The sequence below is a fragment of the Cebus imitator genome, unplaced genomic scaffold (assembly GCF_001604975.1).
Source record: "Cebus imitator isolate Cc_AM_T3 unplaced genomic scaffold, Cebus_imitator-1.0 Scaffold356, whole genome shotgun sequence".
Classification (NCBI taxonomy): domain Eukaryota; kingdom Metazoa; phylum Chordata; class Mammalia; order Primates; family Cebidae; genus Cebus; species Cebus imitator.
Window position 1 is genome coordinate 446,865 of NW_016107671.1, and position 26,536 is coordinate 473,400.

General features: G+C 54.0%; 1 protein-coding gene across 5 annotated transcripts in view; it reads right to left on the reverse strand.

Annotated features, from left to right (window-relative positions):
- ACTN4 (actinin alpha 4) overlaps window positions 1-26,536 on the reverse strand; it is an 81,991-nt gene that overhangs the window by 13,882 nt on the left and 41,573 nt on the right. For 3 of the 5 annotated variants that reach the window (XM_017506576.2, XM_017506575.1, XM_017506573.2), the window contains exons 2-9: window positions 14,929-15,043; window positions 14,578-14,697; window positions 10,713-10,799; window positions 9,616-9,703; window positions 7,248-7,326; window positions 5,936-6,017; window positions 5,114-5,199; window positions 926-1,018 (exon numbers count right to left, since the gene is read on the reverse strand). In XM_017506576.2, the coding sequence (XP_017362065.1) occupies window positions 926-1,018; window positions 5,114-5,199; window positions 5,936-6,017; window positions 7,248-7,326; window positions 9,616-9,703; window positions 10,713-10,799; window positions 14,578-14,697; window positions 14,929-15,043 (750 nt within the window). Of the gene's footprint in view, window positions 1-925; window positions 1,019-4,089; window positions 4,176-5,113; window positions 5,200-5,935; window positions 6,018-7,247; window positions 7,327-9,615; window positions 9,704-10,712; window positions 10,800-14,577; window positions 14,698-14,928; window positions 15,044-26,536 lie in introns of all 5 variants that reach the window. The other 2 variants (XM_017506577.2, XM_017506574.2) reach the window with 1 other exon arrangement.

The window sequence follows — 26,536 nt, forward strand, 5'->3', positions numbered from 1 at the left end:
AGACAGAGTCCTGCTCTGTCATCCAGGCTGGAGTGCAGTGGCACAATCTCAGCTCACTGAAACCTCTGCCTCCCAGGTTCAAGTGATTCTCCTGCCTCAGCCTCTCAAGTATCTGGGACTACAGGCATATGTCACCACGCCTGGCTAAGTTTTGTATTTTTGGTAGAGATGGGGTTTCACCATGTTGGCCAGGCTGGTCTCAAACTTCTGACCTCAAGTGATCTGCCATCTTTGGCTTTCCAAAGTACTGGATTACATGCATGAGCCACCGCGCCTGGCCTAATTTTATTTTTTAAATACGGAGATTTCAAAAATGAAGAGCCTCCAGAAGAAATGTGCTAACCACCCTTATTGCCAACTGAAGCATTGGGTTTGAGCTCTGGAGCAGGACTGTGTAGGTCTGAAGCCCAGCTCTCTGTCTCACCAGCCCCGTAACAGCAGGCCTGACCCTCCCTGGGCCTCAGTTTTCTCACTTGGAAAGGAGATAATCTGAGTTCCCGTCTTGCTGGGCTGCTCATGAAGTGCCTGCACAGGGCCTACTATCCTCCTAGTTCCCAGGCCCCTCTCCATCCTTCTGAATCGCTCTCTCCAGGGCCAGGGCACAGGAACAGGGGCTTTCAGAAAGTTCTCCAGGTGATTCTAAAGCACTGAGGTGCCCAGGAAACACTGTCCCTGAGCATCTCTGTAGGAACTCAAGCTCGGGGGCCCAGGGGCTGTGTGGCAAGGTAGCTACTGATCTGAACCTTCACCTTGTGGAACCAAATGGAGAGATCACACACTGGCTGACTCACACCCAATGGTCTGTCACTGCGAGGCCTTTTCTGGGTCACCTCACTGCCAGACCTGCTTTCCCACTGCAGGAGTCACAGTAACCTCTGGCTGAAGGTAACAAAGTGGCCCTCATTTTCACTGGGGGGACACTCACATCGCTGGCCAGCTTCTCATAGTCCTCCATCAGGTGCTCATTCTCCTGGTTGACCGCCAGCACCTTGCAGATCCGGTTGGCAGCAGTTTCAGCCTAGAGGGGAGCGCACAGTCAGGGCTGCCTGGGGTTGGCCACCCTCCCTCCTGACAGTCATGTCCTTTGAAAGCAGCTGGTCCATGGCCCACAGAATTCCCCACAGAGGGGAAGGAGAGGAAGCTCAGCTCCAGCAAGATGGTGCCCTGTCCCAACAGGCCTTGTTGGCATCCTCACTGCCAACTGCAAAATGCCCCTGTCCAGAGAGCCCAGACCCGGCAGGCACCGAGGGTTGGGGAGCCCTCCCTCTGCTGCTCACAAGCCCCCTAGTGCCCCACACAGAGAAGGGTGAGGCTGGGCAGGTCAGCTGCATTGGACCTAAGACTGCAGCAGAGTCTCTCCCGGTGGGAAGGTGAACAGATGGGAGGCTGAGAGATGGAGAGCTGGGGGCAGCAGAGCAGGAGCGACCAGACCCCGGAGGTGGTCCATACACAGGAGCACACTCAGGCCTGTCCTCTCTGCCGCCCTTGGAGGCAGTGTTAACAGGTGCTCCAGGGGGCAGAAGTCACCATCTGGGGGGCAGAAGAGTGCTGGGGCTTTGGAGGGCAGGAGTGGTGGACACAGTCCCTGGGCCTGAACTACAAGAGAACGTTGTGCCCTGTCCTGCTGGGGAGCAGTGAACAGTGTTGGGGCGGGGACACACAGGGAGAGGTGAGACCAGGTACCTTTCAGGAAGCACAGAAAGGGTCCAAGAAGAGGAGTTGAAACGGCAACAGAACAGGAACAGAAAGAGTGAGGAGGGTCTACAGAGTGATGGGGAAGGAAAACGGAGAGGCTTGGCCGATGGCTCGGAGCCAGCGCTGCAGGCAGCGAAGCCCAGCCTCTCCCCTCCACATGAGGCACCTAGAGACAGGCAAGGAGGTGGGGGGCAGCCGGGGCTCATGTGAGCACACACACACATGTGCACGTGCACACCCTGTGCCATGCTGCAGGACACACACCCAGGGCCCCAGGCAGTACTCCTTGGAGATGAGGCCCAGGAGGTTCCTCAGCTAATGAACACGGGACCCAGAGCAGTGTGGGAAACACAGCCAGGGCTGCAGCTTGTGGGGGTCACAGAGGTAAGTCCCTGACTCCTAACTTGGCAGAGACAACTGGCACCCAAAACTCAAGTCCACTCTGTGAGCATGGGGCTGCTGTGGGGGCAGGGAAATCATGTTTCACCACTGAGTTCCCACAACCAGCTCAGGGCTGGGGTGCTGGCGGTGCTCAGGGTTGCTGAATGAATGAGTGAATACAGGAATGAGGTGGGAATGCTTCAGCGACTAGAAATAAATGATCAGGACAGAATGGACACACCAGCACCAGGCCTGGGGTTCACTCTGCGTTTACAAAGCACGAACCTCAGAGAGTACTCGTGCAAGAGCTTGGACTGGGTCTTTGGGGAAATGACCCCACAGGAGCAGGGCATGACGAGGCTGTCCCGAGGAGCACACAGGCTCAGGTACCCAGCACTTTCCTTCCTGACTGGCCAGCACCCTGCAGCCAAGCCTCTGCTTCCCCTTCAGCAGAGGGGCCTGGTGCCTTAGCACCCTCCCATGCTCTGACCTGGGGTCGCCTGCCAGTCCCTGCTCCCCCAAATCCCTCAGAGCTTACAGACTGGAGTTCAGCCATAAGCACCTGGGAGCAGTGCGGATAGAAGAAAAAGCAATCTGGTGAGGCTGTATGGTGGGCGGGGAGCTGGCTTGGGGCCCACAGGGGTGAGTCCAACGGCAAACGTGCGGTTAGTTGCGGTCTGTGGTGAGGAATCGTCCATTGCAGCCCATCCCTGCCCACCTTCCTGCAGGGGTGTGGGTCAGGGGTCTTCCCTCCACCCTCCTGGCCAGTGCCCTCCAGCAGAACACTCCAAACATAAGCTCCAATCACATGCTTATGTGAGGTGAAGAGGCGATGAAATGTGCCTTTCTGGCCCAAAGCTGAGAAGAACCACCCTCCCCACGACTGTGACTCCCCAGCTGCCTACAGGGCACCTGTCGTGCCAGGCACTGTGCTAAGCCCTTCACCTGCAGGAGCTCGATTCACCCCAAAACAATCCTGAGACCGAACTATAGCAATGCCCATTTCACAGATGGGGAAGCTGAGGTCAAGTGACCTACCCAACATCACAGTATCACGAGGTGGTAGAGTGGGGCCAGGCCAGACTAACGGTGGGAGGCTCAAAGCAGGGGGTCCACAGAAGGTATGGCCCCCACCCTCTAGCTTTAGGAACAGCTCTCTGCTTCCCTAAACTTAATTCCTCCTCTCTCAAACGAGGCTAACTGTGCCTAGCTCTCCTGGGGGTATGCACAGGGACCCTCTGGAAGCCTGTACATGTGAAGGCCTTAGAGAGTGCCTAGCATGTAGTACACACTCAATAAACAAGAACCAATTCTGCCACCTCCTCTGCACCTGTGCCAATGGCTGACACCAAAGCAGGCATTGGGAGTGCTGCCTGAGATACTTCAGAGACCACAAGGCAAGCAGAGGGAGAAGTGCCCAGGCCTCTGTGTGGATGGTGAGGGCCCAGCAGGAGCTGCAGGGCAGCATGAGGTCAGCCGGACCCAGGAGGGTGGCTGCTGGCACACACACTCTGCAGGCTTTGCCTGGCCTCTGGAGGGCCAGAACCGTGAGTGCAGTTCAGGCTGCACACGCTGAGCCTTTCCTGGCAGGAAGGAGCTGTAGAACTGGGGTAAAGCCCAGCGTTCTCCATGAAAGGGCTCGGCAGCGGCAGGCAGGCAGCCCTGGTACAGATGATGGACAGAGTGAGCGGGAATGCCGGGCAGTCAAATACCAGCTCTGCCATTGACTATCATGCAGGGCTTCAGTTTCCCCACCCGAGATCCTGGGATGCCACCACCCACCTCCCAGGGTGGGCTGTGTTCAAACAGAGAAGGTCTGTGGCTCCTCAGCACAGGCCCAGAACCGGCCAGGCAGGAAACCTGCCCCAGGGGACCATTCCAAGTCGGAACCTAGCAGGGTCAGTCTGCCTGGTGCGGCAGCCCGTGACCTGGCCAGGGTTCCAACCACAGATGGCCATGGTGGTAAAGGCAGGTCTGTAGCCCCAGCAGCGAGCTGTGCCCGGCCCAGCTCACCTTCTGAGCCCCCGAGAAAGCGTGGTAGAAGCAGGACACGTAAGTCATGATAGCCTTCTCATCTGGCCTCAGAGTGCCCACAATATCTGCACAGAGAGAGAAAGAAAGAGAGAGAAAGGCAGGAGAGAGTGAAAGATGCAGGGAGGACGGCTGGGCCAGCCCGAGGCTCATGCGGGAGGAAGAGTGCTTGCTCTGGACTGGAAGCCAGCCCCCGGGCCTGCGTGAGCATGCCTTGCGGGGTTTTGCTGAGTCTGAACGGGGCATGTTCCTTTTCTAACCAGGCCTGGGCTGGATACGCACTAGCTTCGGGCCCTATAAAGGCAGCTTTGTTTTGGGCTGGAGGAGTCAGTTGCTAAATGATCTTTCTGAAAATGTGAGTAAGCACCTACCATCATGGAGTAAGACCCTAAGGGGCTCCCATGGCCTCAGAGTGAAACATGGATTTCTTATCCCCGCAACACAAGGGTCTTGTGGGGCCTGACCCATCACTGCCTGTCACTCACTCCTCCTTAGCCAGTCCTTGAATAAGCCAAGCTTCTTCCTGTCTCAGGGCCTTCGCTGTGCTTTGTCCTCTGCCTGGAACACTCGTGTCCCAGGCTGCATTTAGCAGCTCCTGCTGCAAATGCCGGCTCACGTCACCCCTCCACGTTGACAGTGCCAGCTGAAGGTCACCCCAGCCATCTCTGTTCCCCCATCTGGCCCCATGTTCTCTATTCCACTCCTATGACAGGCCTGCTTTGTGTCTCTCCCACTAGCATGGAAGCGCCCTGACTGTGGGGACCTTGCCTAACCCGGTCACCAGGGTATCCTCAGTGCCTGGAAAAGAGCCTGGCACAGACAAGGTACCCGATAGGTGTGTGAGCTAAGGCTGAGGAGGCAGCTACGCCAGGGAATGGGGGGTGGCTTCCAATCGTAGAGAGGCCACTGCTGTCTGCAAGAGAAATGAGGTGAGCACGGGAGGTGAAAGGCAGCGGCGGCATTGCGCGGTGGCGGCGAGGAGGGCCTGCCTGGCCCTGCCCGGTACCTTCTGCGCTCCCGAAAACGCATGGTAGAAGCTGGACACATAGGTCATTATGGCCTTCTCGTCGGGCCGGGCCGTGTTCACAATGTCTGCAAGTGAACAACAAGGGTTAAACTGCCCGAGTGGGACGGGGGGTGGAGACGTCACTCACTGGAATCCAAGAGCTCCCAAGGCCACGGCCTTGGGGAGAAGGACCCGCAGAGACTCATGACTCGGGTGGGCTCAGCCACACCCTCAGCCCCTCCCTTCCCCATGGCTCTGGAAAGGCCAAGGCTGTGGGAAGCAGATTAAAATGAGGCCACTTCCTCTCTCTGAGAATGGCCTCAGGAGCAGCAGGACAGTCAACTCCACAGGCCTCCAGGGGCCAGAAACACAGGTTCCAGCCAGAGCAGTGCATGGCTGGGAAACGGAGCAAAGCCGGAAAAGGAAAAAACAAAACACTCCACTCTGGCGGGCTCCATACTCCATGCCTGCTGTAGGTAGGGAGAGAGAGGCCAGGGTTGCTCAAAGGAAGCTTGAAGCGTCCCCTCAGCCACCTTGCCCTTCCCAGCCTTGCAGAGCTGCAACCCCAGGAGAGCTGATCCTTCAGCCACCCGCCCCCAACCCTTCTCCATCCCTGAAGGCCTCTGGCCCGCCCAGGCTGCCCTTGCTCAGTGCCACATGGCTGTCCCCAGTTCACCTGGATTCATTCAGTCCTTCTCGCTGGCTCTCCCAGCTCCCTGAGGTGACCCAAAGCTCTAATGTGCCTATAGGGCCTCGCCTAGGGCTGGCCCTGAACAGACAGGGCCACCAGGAAGCACAGTGCTGGCTGAAGAGATGACTTACCCTCTGCATCCAGCATTTTGGGGATATCGAGGTATTTCTCGGCCACTTCGAAGGCATTGTTCAGGTTGGTGACAGGGTCGTCCTGGAAGGAGGCAAGTGGGGGCAGCAAGAACTCCATCAGGGCAGGGCCCAGGAGTAGAAGGGAGGCAGGGCTGGCTCAGAGTGAGGGACCTGGCTGGGCTAGGGCTTGGGGTTTCTTCAGGCAGTTCTCCACCACGTGTGCTGTGTGAGCGGAAGGGCACCGCCTGGATAAATTCAATTCCTACTCACAGGGGTGCCTTGTGAAATCTCTGTGGGGCAAACCATGGGCTTTTTTCTCAAAAAAAAAAAACAAAAACAAACAAACAAACAAACCAGATGTACTCTTTTCATACAATTTCCAGTCACATACCGACCCTAGATTAAGCCCCCTGCCCTGAAACTCGGGTTTTCACATTGACCGGAAGTTGTGGGCCGGGCCTCAGAGAGCACTGGGGACCAGGTAGGGGGAGCAAACCCAGAGATCCAAGGTCCCAGCCACGCTTAAGTATCCCCCAGTCCTCTCATGGGCCCCCTATTGCTTACAGGACTATAGCCCACTGTACCCCAACTCTCCCTGGCCAGGGCCCAGCTCCCTTGCTCGCTGTGGCTAGAATGGGCTAGGTCTGGTCTGGTGCCTCCCCAGGGAAGCCCTCCTCTGGCTCTAAGTTGCCTCTTCTTCCGGGGCCCTTCCTGGCTCCTGATGGCTGAGGGTTTGCCAGCCTTCTCTGCAACACTGCTCTGACCCCATGCCCTATCACCCCATTTGACCTGAGCATATGTACACAGCCTGGTGTGGGGCTTTGCTTGGACACAGTTTTTGTCCTGCCTTCCCCATGAGGCTGGCAGCTTCTGGTGGGCAGGGCCTGAGTCCATACAGGCTTTGTTCAGGCAAATGGGAACAGGACCCTGCACGGGCAACATGGGTTGGCAGTGATGGTTTGGAATTCCTTGCCCTCTTCCCCTTTGGGCAGAGAAGTTTCTAGAATCCAGAAGGTTGAGGAAGGGGAGTTATAAAGCATTGCTGGCCAGGTCCTTTAAATAACCCTGGGTTGGTTGCGATGCCATGGAGGGAGACTGGATAGTCCCTGAGAGGAATAAGGGAGGTGAGAGTCAGCCACCAAGCCAGGGGTTTGGGGTTTGGCGGAGCCTGCACAAGGCTCTCTAGCCCACCCATCTGCATATAGAACCCAGATCTGGAGGCTGGCGATGGATGGGTGTGGGGATGGTGACCCAGTGTTAGGGGGTCAGATAGGGCACCTGTAGGCCGTCAAGGGGAGCAAGAGACACCCACCTTCCTCAGCTTGTCATACTCAATCAGCTCTGGTCTGTGCCGGTGGATCAGAGCGTTGAAGGCAAGACCATCCTTCCAGCTGGGGAAGGAAAGGCAAAGGTTATAGGAGGCCCTGCTCACTGTCACAGGAGGGCCGTATGGCCCTACGCACTCATAGCAGTGACTAATTCCCATTTCCTGAGGTCTGGCCTGTGCCAGGCACTACATAGAGACAGTGTGGCAGAGATGCTGCGAGCATGACCTCTGGGGCCAGGCAGTCTATGATCAAATCCTGACTCTTCCACCTACTGACAGTGTGACCTCAGGTAAGCCACGTTATCTTGGTTTCCATATCTGTACAATGGGGATAGTAACATACCTGCTACAAAGAGTTGTTGTATGGATTAAATGAGTAAATGTTTGGATCAGGGCCTGACTCATCACAGCTGCTTTATAACTGCAGCACCCTCCATGCGAGGCCACCCTGAACAGGACAGACCGCTTTTGGGGGAGGCAGCCACTGCAGGAGGCCAGTGCCTGTGCTGCGTGGCCTCCACACCCTGGCTGACCTGACTCGCAGGAAGGCCAGTCTGTGGGCTGGCTAAATGCCAGGCCGTCGCTTGGCATGCAGATCTATGGAGGAAAGGGACCCTCCCCAAGGCCACAAGTTGGTCAGTTATAAACCTGATGGGTTACATTCTCCTCCCTGAGACCTTCTAAGGGTTGGTTCCCTCTGGGGTCAAGCTCGTGGGACCTCCTCTGCAAGGCCACCCAGGGAACTTTCCTCATCCGACTCCCCTGTCTTTGTGCAGCACTTCTCACTCAAGTTATGCTGCAGGATTCCTGGCAGTGGTGTTCATGGCTGGTCCCTGAACTGTGGTGTAAACCTTTCACAAATGGGGCTTTGTTTGGGTGCCACTGTATCTCCACTTGCGGCAGGTAGCGGGCATGCCAGATATTTACTAGTTGAAGAAACAGAGTGGAAAATATAGAAAGATTCAGCCAGTTAGTGGCAGGAAAAGGAAGACAACACATGGAGAAGAGTGACCAAAGGAGGGACCACATGCAATCAGGTCGAGCACGACGGGAAAGGCTCTCTGCACCCAACAAAGGTCCCGGAGAGCCTGACGCCGCTGCAAATCCCATGAGGCCCTGCTCTTCATTCCTAGGCAGGTCCACCCAGGAGACTGTGGAGCCACAGGGCAAACCGGATCTGACCTCAGGGCTGCCCTTAGAACTGGTACTCCCAACCACTGGGCAGACCCGCCTCTTGCCACACCCTGGACCTCATGTGGCACTGCCCATGCTCGCCTCAGCTAGGGTGATGGTGGACATGTCTCATCTCCCCCTCACCCTGAGGGAAGCAGGTTCATGGCGGAGCTGAGGCTTGTTCATCTTAGCAGCCACAGAGTACATTTTCCCCCAACACTAAATTAACTAGCAACTCTAAAAACAATTCATTTTTGAGCTGTCGAAATAAAGGAATAGGCCAGACACAGGCAGTGGCTCACATCTGTAATCCCAGCACTTTGGGAGGCTGGGGCAGGAGAACTGCTTGAGCTCAGGAGTTCAAATCCAGCCTGGGCAAATACGGAGATCCTGTTCCTACTGAAAATAAAAGAAAAAATTAGCCAAATGTGGCTGTGTGTGCCTGCGGTCCCAGCTACTTGGGAGGCTGAGGCAGGAGGATGACTTGAGCCTACGCTAAGGCAGCAGTGAGGAGTGATCACATTACCGCACTCCAGCCTGAGTAACAGCACAAGACCCTGTCTTGGCTGGGCGCAGTGGCTCATGCCTATAATCCCAGTACTTTGGGAGGCCAAGGTGGGCGGATCATGAGGTCAGGAGTTCAAGACCAGCCTGGCCAACATGGTGAAACCCTGTCTCTACTAAAAATACAAAAATTAGCTGGGCATGGTGGCACGTGCTTATAATCCCAGCTACTTGGGGGGCTGAGGCAGGAGAATTGCTTGAACCGGGACCCAGGAGGCAGAGGCTGCAGTGAGCTGAGATCGCACTACTACACTCCAGCCTGAGCGACAAGAGTGAAACTCCATCTCAAAAACCTGTCTCAAAAATAAAATGAAGAGCTTTATTGTTGCTTCTGAAAGTCAGCTTGCCTGGGGAGGATGAAGATTCTATAAGGCCAGCGAGAGGGCTGATCTTACTGCCTTCAGCCTGGATGGCTGGGAAACTGTCTAAACTGTCTCCTCTTCCTCAGAGAGGACCAGGTGACCTTTCCATGGGCTTGTAGGGCTCGTGGCAGGGGAGGGGCTGGCTGAGGGCTGGCATCTCACAGACCACAACAAAAACACACGAAACAGAGTAGGTGGGAGGAAGGATCTCAGGTTCCAGAGGAACTGAGAGGATGAGCACAGCTGGCGCTTACCTGATGTGGAAGTTCTGCACATTGACGTTCTTATATGGGGCTGTCTTTCTCTGGCACCAGAGAAGGAGCCCTTCCTTGGCCGAGGTCTCTGCAAAACACACAAGGACAGTGAGCACTGGCTCAAAAATAAACCCTCAGAACTCAGCCCAAGTTGGATCGGACTTTCAGCCGCAGGCCTGGGGGCCAAACAAAATCCAAGGAGAGAGGACATCAGTCCTAACATAGCAGCAGTGATATCAGTGGGACAGCCACTCCCATTCGGATGCGGACAAATGATGCCAGGCCTAACTGCAAGGACATATAACCCAGCCTAATCCTCATGGCCCTGAGGAAAGTCGCTTGACCAGGGCTGCCTCAGGAAGTGGTGGCATCAGGGCCTGAATCTGTGCCGTGTGCCCAACCACCAAGCCTGTGCCTCTCACTACCAGAACACACTGCCAGACAAGCCCTTGATACCGGCCTTGGCCTCTTTTGAACAAGCTGTGGAGAGGCCTATGTGGCCCTTCTGTTCTCCATGGACAGCTTGGCTGTCCTCACAGATCAGGAGCCCTGTGAGGGCAGAAAGCACATCTCTCCCAGTCATCACTGCGACCTGGCACCCAGGAACCCCTGCACGCTGACCCAGGTGGCTCTGCCCATCCTGTGTGCACACAGATGCTTGCAGGGAAGCGAAGTTGTCCATTCTTGGATGTCCTGAGCTCCTACTCAGTCCATGGGGCCAAGGTTCAAGGACGGGATGTCAAGCAGATAATGAACCAGGCCCAGGCCCAACTCTATCACTAGTCTGCTCTGGGATTTGGGTTCCTGGACTGTAAAATGGGCCCACCATACTTGGCCACCTCAAGAGAGTGGGATGAGGGTCCACTGAGATGAGGCTGCGAGAGCAAAGGCACTCAGAGGGCATCGGAGCCAAGGGGCGAGTGGCTGGGAGGGGCCTCCCTTCACCTGCCACCCACTGACTACTCCTGCAAGGGCCAGGCCCTGTGAGTGACCCCAAGGAAGCAGCAAAGAGGCCTGAAGCATGAAGACCACACTTCAACTCTCCTCTAACCCGCCCTGACTCAGGTGGGAAGGGGGGCAGTGCAGGTGGCTCTCACCTTCCACGGAGATGTCCTGGATGGCGAACCTAAGGATGATGGTCCAGATCATTCCCAGGGTCATCTTTGCATTGCCGTCCACAATCTCTGCACACAGGGAAGAGGGCAGAGGGCAGAAGGTTGTTAAAACCAGAGTGAGGCTCCTCCACTCAACCTGAAGGTGGCCTTCCAGCCCCATCTAGAGAACGGCTCTGAACCATCCCCCAGCTGCATCTCCCCTGGGAGAAAATCCAAGGAACAGTCTCTGGGCTGCACAGTTCCGCAGCCTCCTGCTGCTGAGTGCCTGCAGGCTTCTGGCCATGAGAGTCCCTTGCCCCGCAGCCAGCTCCTTCTCCTGACCCTGCTCAAAAAACTGCTCCTCTGAGAGGCTGGTCCTAGGCACGTGGCCTCCGTTCACACTTCTCTCAACTCAGTGCTCTGTGCATTCTGCCTTCATCTGCATACCTCCTAACTACAGGGGAGCGCCCCAGGCTTCTGCTCTCAAGGCAAAGGTGGTCTTTTTCATCTCCTGGTCAGCAAATGTGCACTACATTATTTTTATTGTGAATCTATCCACTTCCTTCCAATCCCACTGCCAATACCCTTGTCCAAGCCACTGTCATCTCCAGAGCTCAATACGGCTGCCTCCTATATACCACAGCAGCCAGCATGGTCAGCTTTCCTCTTTTGAGACAGGGTCTGGCTGGCTGGAATGCAGTGGTGTAGTCATAGCTCACTGCAGCCTCCACTGCCTGGACTCAAGCGATCCTCTTGCCTCAGTCTCCCTGTAGCTGGGACTACAGATGGCATGCCACAATGCCTGGCTAGTTTTTAAACATTTTTTAGGGGCTGGGTCTTGCTATGTTGCCCAGGCTGGTCTCAATCTCCTGCTCAAGTGATCTTCCCGCTTTGGCATCCCCAAGTACTGAGATTTGCAGGCATGAGCCACTGTGCCTGGCACGCAGGGAAAGGGCTTGTCTTAAAGGCCCAGGCCCTGCCATCCTCCCAAAATTCTCTAGCTGCATCCTCTGGGCAAGCCAGGCTCTTTCTTGCTTTGAGAAGCTTATACCTTCTGTCCACTCACAAAGCACACCCCCAGCCTGCAACCCCCAACTGGCTGATCCTTCTCATCGTGCAAGCCTCTGCTTGTGTCACCTCTCACGGTGGCTTCCCTGACAGCCCGTCCCAAGGAGATCCCCCACCTGTCACCCATTCCTCTCTCCCTGGCCCCTGTGCTGTCCCCCACGCATTACCACGTGAAATCATATGTTGGTTGGACTGTTTACTTGTTCACTGTCTGCCTGCATTCATGAGGGTGGGACTGCTCTGACCACCACTGGATCCAGTGCCTGGAAGGCCAGTAAGGAACAAGCGCAGCTGTTGTGTTGTCAGGAAGGGGAGAGCAGGGGCCCGAGGCCAGGTGGCCAGGTGCACGCTTTCTGAACTAACCTAAAAACAAACATTTGCAGCTGAGAGTGGTGGCTTAATCCCAGCACTTGGGAGGCTGAGGCAGGCAGATCACTTGAGGTCAGGAGTTCGAGATCAGCCTGGACAAGATGGTGAAACCCCATCTCTATTAAAAATACAAAAATTAGCTGGGCATGGTGGCAGGAGACAGGAGAACTGCTTGAGGCCAGGCGGCAGAGGTTGCAGTGAGCCGAGATAGTGCCATTGCACTCCAGCCTAGGCGACAAGAACGAGACTCAATCTCAAGAAAAAAAAGAAATTTTGCTGAAACTTCTCAAAAGAAGAGCTTGGACCATGCCTTCCTCAGCCTAAACAACTTAGAGAAAAACTATCTCTGCAAGGCCTAGGGCAGCTGTGTGTCTGCGGCTGGGTGAGAGAAGGGAGTATTTCCTCCCAGAGTCCCCCAGCCAGGCGTGCCTAGGGCAGTCGTTTCCGCTTTGTCAATACGCCAGATGCAAGGGGCATGGTGACATGGCTTCCGAAGAAGACAGAGGGGCTCCACTGCTGCAGCCACTCTCGGCGAGGGGCTGGGCAGAGGGGTGAGTTCCAAAGCTAACTGCAGAGCTAAAGGCCGAGGACACCACAGGAGACCCTGCTCACCGACCTCTGAGCAGAACACTCCAGGGCAGGCTTGCTTGGAAGAGGTGGAGAGGTCATAGAGAAGATGGGGACCACCTTCCCTGGGGACACACCCAGAGGAAGTGGGGGGCTCCATGAGCTACAGCTGAGAAGCTCCCACAGCAGGGTCACAGCTTTTGGGTTTTGGGAGGAGGAAATATGCTCATTCTGTTGCCTGGAGACAGGGGAGGGACCCAGTGTCCACCCTGTCCTACAGTTCAGAGCCCCAAACCCAGAAACTGAGCAGCTCCACCTGCCCCTTAGTGCAGCAAGGCAGCTCAAGCCTCAAGAAATCTATGCTATGCACCTCCCGAGGGCCGATCCTGCAGAGCCAGGCGAGGCTGCAGCTCCCCAGCCCAGTGGGTACAGGTGCAGCTGGTCATGGAGGGCTTATGGAGTTCCGGTGAGGCGAAGAGGGCCGTGTTTCTCATGACACATCCACCAGCTGCTTCTCTGACGTGCAGCTGTGCCTCTGGCCCCTCTCATCACCCCCATAGGGAAGCCATGCTCCTGCAACTGCCCGACTGTGAGGAAGGACAGGGGGACAGGGTGGGACAGGGTTCTCAGGTACTCTGGGACCCAGGAGCGCCTCCATTTGTTCCAAGGCCCCATGGTGGCAGAGATTGGGAATGAACCAATTTGGGCACGAAAAGAACAGTTTTAGACCAAGTTTTTCTCCAAATGAAAACTGATGACTGCCATGGGTCTCTCCTCTTAAACCCTTCTGTATTTAAAGACTAGCATTTGAGCAAAATAAATGCAGCTGTGAGAAGCAGAAGGTTGGAGCAGAGCCCGGAGGAAAGATCCATGCAAGGACAGAAAATCGCAGGGCCTGACTGAATTTTTGGGTTGTGATTTTTTTTAAACAAACACCAACCACCTCGACTGTGGCATGCAAGGCTTGGCACCCCTCCTTGCAGAGGTCCTGGGCTGGGGCAGAGCCTTGGAACTCAGTATACACATTCTGGCCCGGAATCTTGGCCAAACTCTCAGGCCCCTGTCATTCATGGCAATTAGTTTTCTTTGTTTTTCTAAAAGCTGGGACAACATGGATGTCAGGGTGAAGAAACCCTGCTCTGACTAATGAGCGGAACTGCGGTCCCAGACTGCTGGGGAGTTTCTGGGCTCCATCAGGCCTTGCCTGTCTCTAAAAGCACCTGGGAGCTCAGGCCAGGCGTCTTGCTGAGAGTCCTCTCCACTGCTCTAGTGAGGGCCTGCAGGCGGTGAATTGCGGTCCTGGTTATCTACATGGGGCCCAGGAGGATCCTCAGGTGGTCAGAGGCCAAACTCTCCAAGCCTATGCACGCAGGGCAAAGTCTGAGTACTGACCTTTGGCCATGCACTCCCTGCCCCAATGCCTGACACAGAGAAGGGGACTCCCTTCTCTGATTCCAGGCAGGGAATAATGGCAAAGGTGTTTCTGGTACAGAGAGAGGCCATGGCACGAATTTGTCACTGTCTGCTAAGCCTGGCCCAAGGAGAACCAGTGAGGGTGACCTGAGTCCGAGTCAAAACCATTCCTCCCCCCGCAGAAGCCACCGCCCCTCGTGGTTGGATGGGTTACACTTTCCAGATTTGGACTGTGCCCACTGGGTTTTTCTGAGGGGTTGGGGGAGCTTATTGGCCCAGCATCGTATCATCAAGAGCAGTCGCTGTGATCACTGCTGAGTATGTACTGGGGCTTTGAGTTCCCCAAGTGCCCTGCCACCAACAAAACTTCTCTTCAGAATGCAGATGTCATGCCTCAGAGCCTGAAGGTCAGAAGCTGAGCAGGACCCTGGCTGCCCCATCTCCAGCTCACCTTCCGCCCCGATGGAGACCAGCTTGACGCCTTTGCTGGCAATAAAGTCCAGCGCTTTGTTCACGTTGTTGATTTTGTGCACTCTCATCTTCCCCCGCTCCGGCTTAGGTAACCGCTCCCCTGAGAAGTAGAGAGAAGCCTTTAGAGTTTCCTCTGTTCTCCAAAACCAGGTCCCCCTGCTGGCCCACCAAACCACTCCAGCCCCACCCACCGGGCTGCTGTGCAGCTGTTAAGGGGTCCCCTCTCATCCCCAGGAGCAACAGGACAGCTGGGTAGGCAGGATCTCTGGGGACCACCGTGGCTGAGCACCTGTGCCAGCGCTGGGCGGCACTGCGTGGCTGGGAGCCTCACCTGATATGACCTCCAGGAGCAGCATGAGCTTGAGCCCATCTCGGAAGTCCTCATCGATGTTCTCGATCTGTGTGCCTGCCTTCCGCAGGTGGGAGTTGCACCACGCAGTGAAGGTCTGGGGAAGCAGAACAAAGGGTGGTGCACAGAGTCAGCCTGGCCATCGGAGCTCTCTCCACATACCTGCTGGGCCCAAGCCCCGACCTCAGGAGAACTGCAACTGCCACAGAGCACTTGCCGACACCCTCCATGCCCAAGACACACATTCTTTTTTTTTTTTGAGACGAGTTTCACTCTTGTTACCCAGGCTGGAGTGCAATGGCGCGATCTCGGCTCACCGCAACCTCCGCCTCCTGGGTTCAGGCAATTCTCCTGCCTCAGCCTCCTGAGTAGATGGGATTACAGGCAAGCGCCACCATGCCCAGCTGATTTTTTGTATTTTTTAGTAGAGACGGGGTTTCACCATGTTGACCAGGATGGTCTCGATCTCTTGACCTTGTGATCCACCTGTCTCGGCCTCCCAAAGTGCTGGGATTACAGGCTTGAGCCACCGCGCCCGGCAAGACACACATTCTTTCTGATCCTCACGGTGACCCCGGGAGGCAGACCTGAGGAAACTGAAGCTCAGGATAGTTAATGACCCACCACAAGATCATCCAGGTGGTAAGTGGCAGAGCTTGGATTTGAACCCAAGTCTGTCCATTTTGGCAACACGTGCTTTTTCCACACCCCCAAGCTGCCTTGAGGAAACCCAGTACACACATCAGACAAAAGTGCCTCAGCCTGCCGCCTGCTCACTTGGTCACAACGAACACGACTGAACACCAGGCTCGGTGGTGTGGAGTCAACAGGTTGGGTCCCTGCCCTCACAGGGCTTATGTTTTTTTGAGGAAGGTCAGCCCTTCATCTGCCAGGCAGACCCACAGGCCCCAGCTAGACCCTGGCTTCCTTGACCCAGAGCCACTCCTCTCAGACAGGAGCTCAGGCTGCCACATTCCAATCACTTACACAGATACAACCCGGGTCAGGAAAGCGGCAGGAAAAGAAAAGCTCCCATAAATAGAGGGTTTCTTTGAGTCTCTCCTCTAGCTTTGGGTGGTCCAGCGCAAGCCCTAAGCCCTGCGTGCACGCCTGTGTAGTCTGGCTTCCTGCGAGCAGGATTCCCCTGAACCTCTCTCTCCTGGAGAACATGTCCCATCCTTCCTACTCTTTTTTTTTTTTTTTTTGAGATGGAGTCTCGCTCTCTCACCTAGGCTGGAGTGCAATGGCACGATCTCGGCTCACTGCAATCTCCACCTCCCAGGTTCAAGAGATTCTCATGCCTCAGCCTCCCAAGTAACCAGGACTACAGGAGTGTGCCAACATGCCCAGGTAATTTTCATATTTTTAGTAGAGATGGGGTTTCACCATATTGGCCAGGCTGGTCTTGAACTCCTGACCTTATGATCTGCCCGCCTCAGCCTCCCAAAGTGCTCGGATTACAGGCATGAACCACCGCACCCAGGCCTATCCTTCCTATTTTTAAGACCCAATGCAGCTTAGAGAAGACTGGAAGGAAAGTGGGAGGCAGGCCACCCTCACAAGGGTAAGAAGCCACATGTAAGGAAAATGTTTCTGAGGATCAGCTGGAAGGGAAGGAGGGTGCTAAACAAGAAGTCTAAGTCCCTGACCCTAACAGAACAACGATGCTGACAGGGTGTAAGTGCACCCAGGCACGGGGCATACAGCCTCCTGGTGGTGCCTGGCTACTCAGCCTCCTGCGAGCTAGGGCATGCTCACAGACATTAGAGCCACAGAAAATCTCAGATCAGTTAACACCAACACGCCCAGGCACCTTCAGGGAAGCCAGCCCACGCACCCTCCCACAGCAGGGCCTGGGAAAAATCCCAGGTGTCTGCTTCTTATAGGAACCCCTGTACCCCACCCCCTCCATCTGCAGGGGCCAGTGTAGAAGTGGGCAGACTGCCAGGGACACACAAGAGCACATTCCACGCCCAGGGTGCAGGCAGAGGCCATGTGGAGGACAAGGGGCTTCCATGGAGGCTCTGGCCAAGCACCATGTGTTTTGACAACTGTGGCCAGCCCTGCTTATTCAGGGAGACTCGACACAAAGTCCCTTCCCAGACAAAGCAGCTGCCTAATTAATACACCGCACCACAGTGTGGACCCAGCATGGGGTTACCAAGCGTGGACAGCTAGACCACCCCCGCCCCATCTCTCGCCATGGAGGATTCCTCTGCCTGGGAAACAGAGACCTCTCCTGGTGGAACAACGCTGTTCCCCACTAAGGATACCTCTGCTCCACCCTGCCCCGCCATGTAGCCAGCCCTTGGCACTCCTCAAGTCAGGCCAAATGCCACACCTGAAAGGCACCCACACCATGGCTTCCCTGACCTGGCTCTGACTTGGACGCCCTCCTCCCTGCAGATCACATCCCACCCTTGCTCTCTGGTCTCTTAACAGTTGTGTTAGTCTCCCACCCTCCCATGGCTAGGAGCTCCTTGAGGGGAGGTGAGAACCAAAGCAGGTTCTCATGACGAAGCTCACTAACTCACCTTCCCAGCCTCCCACATTCAATGGTGAATTCAGAGCCCTGGGCTGGAACCCTGCTTATACCACTCATGTCGACACGTCACCCAACCTTCCTTTCATTTCCTTCTCTGCAGCGTGGGGATGAAGATACCACCTAGGACACGAGCAGTGTGAGGACTCAAGATGGCCATGCCTGCAGTGCACACAGCAGTGCTCAGGAAGTGGCAGCTCTCTGGATCGCCTTGTGCCTCCCAGGGTCTCCTCCCTCCTCACCCTGGTCTCAGGAGTCCTGCCCACTCTTTCCACAGTATGCCAGCTCTGTCCCGGCCTGCCCTCAGCACCACACAGCCCTTGGCATCTCTCTGGCAGCATCCCCCAGTTACTTTTGGATGGTCTTATTGGATGTTCCATGAACATGAGCTCTCTCTTCTACCAAGTGTGAGCTCCGAGGGGTGGGAAGCATAGCGCCTGAGCCTTTATAGCACCAGAGCACTGCCAGTCTCGATGGTGGGCAGCAAGCAGGCATGGAGCCCAGCAGCCCTGCAGAACAGAGGGCAGCAGCAAATGGGCTGGGAATGAAGTGCCGAGGATGCCGGGCCTCTCCTCTTGAATGTGCCTTCGAGCAGCACTGTTGGGCAGCACAATAGCCAAGACATATTCCACAGTCAGAGGACACAGGAGGGCTATTCCTGAGGGCGAGGCCCCCGTGCTCTGGTGTGGCTGGGCCCAGACCTAGGCACCTGGGCTGCCGGGAGGGCCAGGCACACGTACGCACAGCACCCCTCACAACATCAGCCTGTGTGGGCTTCCCCTGCAAGAGCAGCGACCTGGGTTTGAATGCTTCTTTACCTACTGAAGTCTGTTTCCTTCCCTGTAAGATGGATTTATCAGAATCTACCTCCTGCAGTGTACTCTAAGAATTAAACTGGGGAAAATCCATTTAAAGCATCTGACACACTCCTTGGCATAAAGAGCCTAAGAGCCAGATGAATCACACACATGTGTGCACGCACACACACGCACAACATGTGCTGTGATCCAGTCTCCTCTGCAAAGGCCCTCAGCCCACCCCCTGGTATGCAGGGAAAATGAGGTGGCAGGAGACTCTCCTTGGATGGCCCCCACCCCACCCTGTGGAGGAGGCTCTGAACAAACCTTGCCCCTTGGGTTCCGCCACTTGTCCTCAGAGGGGCTGCTGCACTACCCACTCTCCACACACACATCCCACCGCGCTCATTTTCACTGGGTAGTAAACAAGAACTTGGGCGTCACAATCTTGCCTCTGTCACTGAAGCCTTGGGCAAGCAATAAGCCTCAGTTTCCTTACTGATAAACAGGGATCATAACCGAGAGGTTGAGATAGGGATTAAACAAAATGATACATGTCAATCAACACGTGTCAAAGGAAAGTCTGCTTTGAAATCAGTGGTAACTCTTCTGTGTGCTCCGTCTTCCTGACTCAACGCAGGCAGAGCCCCAAGCACAGAACCAGTGCTCAGGGAGGACACCCACTCGCCTGGCATGGATGACGCAGGAGAGAACTCCCACCCGGACCCGGACCTGACACAGGCTTGCGGAACCCAACTGATGGCCTCCTGGAAGATGAGGGGCATCTATTGACACCAGAGGCTCACAAAGCCACCCTCAGGAACCGGGTGACCACAACAGCCACTTCTCCATGTGGAGAGACCGGTGAGTGGGAGCTGGAGTTAGAACGGGACATTAAAAATTCATCGCTTTTTCTACTTGGTTACAAAAATAACACTCTGCTTCCACCCTTCCTCTCCCTACCCAGTTTAGACTATGCTGCGTAGGGTGGATGGTGTGGAGAGGTGGTTTCTATAGACGGAGGCCCCATGCGCTACTCCTCCACCATGCAGTATTCTCAAAGTGTGAGCAGCCGACCCTGCAATGCCCCAGGCCACCATGAGTCCGTACATATTCATTTCCTGGGCAAGCATGTGCTGGGGGTCAGCAGAGGGCCAGGCCCTGTGCAGAATCTGTAACAGTGAGCAAAAGTGGACACTCATGAGGCTCCCAGTCTGATCTCATTAATCAAGCAATCACTCCACTCCAGAAATAACGCCCATAGGAAAAGTGGTAATTATAATAGCAGTAACTGCAGCAGATACGTTCATAGAGTCTACTAGGGGCTAGGCACTGCTCGAGGCACTTGGTCACTTACCAGTTCTCTCACCCTCATAATCAGCTTATGAGGGAGGTGCTAGTGCTGCCTCCATTTTACAGATGAGAAAATGGAAGGCCTGAGAGGTGAAGTGGCTTGGCCCCATCAGGCACGAACCCAGAAAGTTACAGAGCTGGATTTAAAGGCAGGTGCTCTGGCTCCCGGGGCTTGTAGGGTGTTCTGCCACATTTGCGCCCCTGCCCTGTGATGGGAGCTGAACAGCAGGGTCAGCATGGCGGGGAAGCACCGAGCAAGTGGCAGGGCAGACACAGAAAGGTGAACCTGAAGAGGTCATTCTCAAACTCTGAGCTGAAGGATAAGGAGTTAGTAAGACAAAAATGAGATATCTTCCAGATACTAGGAAGAGTACATGCAAAAGCCCTCCTGAAGAAGGGACAGACCCCCCTCGGAGAAGGAAGAGAGTGAAGTAGTGAGGCTGGCAGGCTGGCCTCACAAGGCCATTAAACAGTCATGCTGTCCCTGCCATGCAGGGAAAGAGCCAAAGGGGACAAGGGTCAACAAGTGATGGGCAGGAAGAAAGCAGGGTGAAGAGCCCCTCAGAGAAACTCCCTCCCTCTGGCAGGAGGAGGAAGGCAGAAGTGCCCTGTCGGCACACCAAAGGAGAATGTAAACTCAAGGTTTCCATTTCATTTGGGAGGAACCAGAGCGGCCAGCCCTCTGTGGGAGGAAGGAAAGGCAAAAAGCATTGAGCTCTCCTAGGCTTCATCATCAGGGTCACCTTCTAGGGGCAGCAGCGACTCTGACCGTCCAGAACATGGCAATGTCTGTGCCCTCAGCACCGCACCTAAGAGGCATGCACCTGCCTCACAAATACTGACTCGGAGCCCTATTATGTACTGGACACAGGTGGACGCAAAACAGTTATCATTTACGTTCTGGCTGGATACTGTGGCACACAGCTGTAATCCCAGCACTTTGGGAGGCCAAGGCAGGAGGATTTTTTTTAGCCCAGGAGTTTGAGGCCAGCCTAGGCAATGTGGCAAAATCCCATCTCTACAAAAACTATAAAAATTAGCCAGGTGTGGTGCTGCTTGCCTGTAGTCCCAGCTACTTGAGAGGGGGAAGTAGGAAGACAGCTTGAGCCTGGGAGGAGAAGGTTGCAGTGAGCTGAGATAGTGTCAGTGAACTCCAGCCTGGATGACAGAGCCAGAACCTGTCTCAAAAACCCTCCCAAAATTACATTCAGCATTGGGGGGGGGGGATGACATATTAAAGGTAATTATGCAATAATAGCTAAATGCTGGTTCTATTTACACATTAGCCACTCTTTAAAACCTCCAATCCCATGATCACGTGAGATATCATCTCCATTTGATGAGGAAACTGAAGCAGGGAGAGGTTCAGTGACTTGCTTAATGTCATCAAGCTGATATACACAAACACGGGGTGGGTATTCATTCCATGATGTCTGAGTGGAATGGGAGGCGCTGGCCGGTGAGGGAGAGACAACTCTGCTGAGTCAGGTCAAGAAGGCCCCAGCATGGGCTGCGAGCGGTGGGTCCAGCCTATAATCCAGCACTTTGGGAGGCTGAGGTGGGCAGATCACTTGAGGTTGGGAGTTCGAGACTAGCGTGGCCAACATGGTGAAACCTCAGCTTTACTAAAAATACAAAAATTAGCCAGTGTGGTGGTACACACCTGTAATCCCAGCTACTCAGGAAGCTGAGACACGAGAATCGCTTGAACCTGGGAGGTGGAGGTCGCAGTGAGTCAAGATTGCGCCACAGCCTGGGTGACAGACGTTAAGACTTTGTCTCAAAAAAAAAAAAAAAAAAAAAAAAAGGCCCCAGCATGCCCTTGGTCCCTGAGCTGGAGGTGAACTCACAGAGCAAGGCAGGCAGGCAGAGCAATGACCCAGCAGCTCGCCCGCTTCTCAAAGCATGGCCCCACTGCTCCCAGCCTGTCCCTGGCCCTCCTGTGAAGGGAGCTTGCACCCAGCCCTTGACCTATCTAGGGAGGAAGGAAGGATACGGACTCGTCTGTCTTTGAGAACACACATGAAACAAACCAGAGACGAGGCTTCAGAGCTTGCCCTGCACACAGGCAGTCTATTAGAGAGGCTTCTCTGGTTGCTAAAATAGCACAGGGTGTGAGTGGGGGAAGGTGGCAGGGGTTGGAAGAACAGAGAAAGGCAAGCTTGCTGGTTGAGTTGGGATCCACTGTCACCCCTCTGTGTGCTGAGGCCAGTGGTGACCCAGTTAAGGCAGGCTTCAGGGAGCCCCAAGAACTGTTTCTGCTTTGTCACTGTGGACTGCAGGAGGGAGACGGGGACCTAGCATCTCTGGTCACAAAGTCCTTCCTGCGTCACAGGGACCCCTCCCAGCTGCCAGGATGTGGGGCGGTAGGTGAATGAATGATGGATATTGTTCACGAGGTGACCTAAGCACCCAGGAATGTGGCGGCAGTGGGCTTTAATGAGCCATTCATCAATGACTCCCTCCCCCAACCCAAAGAGGCAAAGCCCTCTCTACTCTGGGGCACTGAATAAGAAACAAACATTCAGCAGACAGAGGGCAACGGAGTGGTTCCAGTGGGTAGAGCGATGGCGAGCTCAAGGGAAGAAAGGGCTCTGATGAGATGCGGCTGACCCAGCTGAACAAACTCGCCTTCTCTTTTCTTCCTGCCTTCCTGTTACAAAACATGTTCTCAGAACTGAAGGGGGTGGAGGGAAATGGCTGTTGAAGCTGGAATTCCACTAAGCCCAGAATAAAGGGAGTCTCTTGCAAAGTCGCTTTGGGCCTAGAAACAGGCTCGAGCCATCCCTCAGGATGGGTGAGAGTGCCAGCTCTGCACCACGTAACACAGGATCCAGACCAGGTCAGAGGCTTCACTCTCCCCACCCACCAGGCTGATGCTCACATGGGAATTCCACACACTCCACGCATGGCAAGATTTTAGAAAAAACTGTTTGCTGCCTCATGCCACAACCCCCTTCTGCTGTGTACACCGTCCACCCACTCAGCAGGATATCACAGGCCAACAGGCTGACCTAGGAGAACCAGCCTGCGTGCATTTTCCCCAGGCTCAGAGCTGACTGCAGTTGGCCACAGAAAGCGCCCCCCAGGTAGCTGAAGGCCAGGCAGGGCTCCCTAGCACCCTGGGAATTTTCAAACCTTGGCTCTGAAATACCGTGTAGGGTTTGCTGCTCCGCTGGGGCATCAGCTGCTTTGAGGGGGAGGGCGTGGTCCCACCTCCTGAACGCCCACCTTGCCTGCTGCGGCCTCTGATGCTGCCCATGGTTCCTGCTTCCACGGGTCCTCAAGAAGGGTGTCTGGGGCTTGGGCACAGGGGAGGGACAGCTATTTATTCCTGGGGTAGGCACCCAGCCTTCTTATCGCCCATCTGCCAGTCTATTGCCAGACTTTGGGCAAGGGCTAGCCCCGCTGGGGCATCTTTTCAGTTCCTGAAAGCAGAAACGGCTTCCCGGCCCATGGGCTTCATCACCAACTATAAAGGCGCTTTCAGGGCCCGACGGCTAAAACTTCTGGAATCTGGGTTACCAGAGGCACAGGCAGAGGTGCTTGCCCTGGTAAGGGGGACTGTGGAGCCTCTCGCCTGTGAGACTGCACACCTGAGCACTTTTTGAACATTCACTGTCACCAGATTCTGAGGAAGATAAAAGCCAGGGAGCAGGCTGAAAGAACAGAAAATGAGCAGATCACGGTAACACGGCCACAAATTAGATGGGTGCAGCAATGTGGGACTCGACAGCCCCGCCTGCCCAGGTGCTCAGGTTTGGGGACACACGGGGGCTGCCCGTCCAGGACCCAACCCCAGCCAGGGGCAAGTACACTGTGTGTGCCTGTTGCATGATGACATAACCTAATTTGAAAGCAATTACAGTGAAATATGGAATGCGTCTTATGTCCTGGCCTGAAGTTGCCTTATTCGGAGGTTTCTCAGCCTACATGAAAAAGCTCTGACTTCGCAGTTGGAGGAGAGGTATAAATACCGCTGAATGGGGCAGCGAGCATTCCAAAGGTCCTGCGTATCCACCCAGAAACCAGCTTTTTGCCCCTGGCCCCCTCCCTGCACCTAGTGTTCCAGCCTTGGCCAATCCCCTTCAAGGTGCCAGAAAGCGTGTGTGTGTTGCTGCTACAAAGGATGGATTTTGTTCTTTTTGCTTTTTTTTTCTTTTTGAAACCAAGTCTCGCTCTGTAGCCAGGTTGGAGTACAGTGGCACAATCTCGGCTCACTGCAGCCTCCACCTCCTGGGTTCAAGTGATTCTCCTGCCTCAGCCTCTCAAGTAGCTGCAATTACAGGCAACCACCACCACGCCTGGCTAACTTTTATATTCTCAGTGAAAATCAGTTTTCACCATGTTGGCCAGGCTGGTCTCAAACAACTGACCTCCAGTGATCTGCCCACCTTGGCCTCCCCAAAATTCTGGGATTATAGGCATGAGCCATGGCACCAGGCCAAAGAATGGATTTTGGAGTGCTGTCTCCTCCTCATGAGAAACACGGGTCTAAGATCTTCCTCTAGCTCTTTACAGGGCTGGTTTTGTCTCATGACTCAAGACTTGTCTCAAATGTCGGCATCCCAGGAGGCCTTCCTGGACTCTGCCACCTCCCCCAGGCTACCAGTCTACTCTGCACTGTTTTACTCACTGCACCTATCACCATCAGAAGCTATATTCTTTGTTCATAACCAGTCTCCCCTCCAAGTGCAGCATAAGCTCCCCAGAGGAGGGTTCTGTTTGCTGTGGGAACCCACTGCTTGGAGTGGTGCCTTTCACATAGTAGGTGCTCAGTAAATCCAGGGGTGGAATCAGGTTGGGACATCTTGCATCCAGCTTTTCTTTCTCTCCCTCTCTTTCATATATTATTTAAATATATGCACAGCTTGGAAAATTAATTTTTAAAAATTGAAATGTAATTCACATACCCAAAAATTCACCCTTTTATATAAAACTCAAGGAGTTTTAGTATATTCACAAGAGTGTCCAACAATCACCGCTATCTAATTCTAGAACAAGGCCAAGCATGGGTGGCTCACGCCTGCAATTCTAGCACTTCGGGACACCCAGACAGAAGGATCGCCTGAGCACAGGAGTGAGACCTCATCTCTACAAAAAATTTAAAAATTGCCGGGTGGCAATTTTTAACCTGTAACCCTAGCATTTTGGGAAGCCGAGGTGGGTGGATCACCTGAGGTCAGGAGTTCAAGACCAGCCTGGCCATCATGGTGAAACCCCATCTTTAAATTTACATTAAAATTTTTTTTATATTAAAAACAAATTAAAAATTAACTTGGTATGGTGACTCCTGCCTGTAGTTCCAGTTACTCAGTAGGCTGAGATGGGAGGATCACTTAAGCCTGAGGAGTCAAGGCTACAGCGAGCTATGACTGAGCCACTACACTCTAGCGTGGGCAACAGAGACCTTATCTCAAAACAAAAAACAAAACAAAAATACAGTAATTCCAGAACATGTCTATCACTGCAAAACTGGTAACAGTCACTCCTCAACTCCACTTCCCCTGTACCCAGCCCCCAGCCCCTGGCAACCACTAACCTAATTCTGTCTCTTGTGATTTGCCTATTCTGGATATTTCATACAGATAGAACCATATGGTATATGATGTTGAGTTTGGCTTCTCCTTAGCATGTTTTCAAGGTTCATCATGTTGTAGCAAGCATCAGTACTTCATTCCTGTCTGAATAAAATTCCATCGTATGGATATACCACATTTGATTTATACATTCATTGGCTCATGGGCATTTTGGGTTGCTTCTATCTTTTGGATATTAGTGCTGCCATAAATATTCATGTATGTGGACATGTTTTCAACTGCTTTGTGCGTATAACTAGGAGTAAAATTCTGGGTCATATGATACCTCTTATATTTAAAAAACTGAGGAACTTGGCTGGGCTTGGTGGCGCATACCTGTAATCCTAACACATTGGGAGGCTGAGGCGAGACCAGCCTGGGTGACATGGTGAAACCCCATCTCTATAAAAATACAAAACATTTATTTAAAATTTGAGGAACTGCCAGACTGTTTTCCCAAGAAGCTGCACCATGTTATACTCTGACCAGCAATGTGAGGGTTCTGATTTCTCCCAACCTCAGCAATACTTATTATCTGACTTTCTGATTATAACCATCATGGTGGGTATGCAGTGGTATCTCATTGTGGTTTTTTTTGTTTTAGGGTTGGGGTCTCACTCTGTTGCCCAGCCTGGAGCAGCGGTGTCATTATAGCTCATTGCAGCCTTCAATTCCTGGGCTCAAGCAATCCTCCCACCTCAGCCTCCCAAGTAGCTGGAACTTCAGGAGTATGATACAATAACTGGCTGATTTCTTATTATTAATTTACTTATATTTTGAGATAAGGTCTCACTCTGTCACCCAGGCTGGAGTGCAGTGGCGTGATCTCGGCTCACTGCAACCTCTCCCTCCCGGGTTCAAGCGTTTCTCCCACCTAAGCCTCCCCATTAGCTGGGATTACAGGTATCTGCCACCATGCCCAGATAATTTTTTTTTTTTTTTTTTGGTAGAGACAGGGTTTCACCATGTTGGCCAGGTCTTGAACTCCTGACCTCAGGTGATCGGCTCACCTTGGCCTCCCAATGTGCTGGGGTTACAGGCATGAGCCACCACGCCCAGGCTAATTTTTTATTTTAATTCTCTGTAGAGATAGTGTCTCACTATGTTGCCCAGGCTGGTCTCCAATTCCTGGCCTCAAGATATCTTCCCACTTCTACCTCCCAAAATGCTGGAATTTCGGTGTTGTGGTTTTGATTTGCCCTAATTAGTAATGACACTGAACATCTTTTCATGTGCCTATTGACCATTTGTAGATCTTCTTTGGAGAAATGTCTATTTGAATCCTTTGCCCATTTTTAACTGGCTTGTCTTTTTTTTTT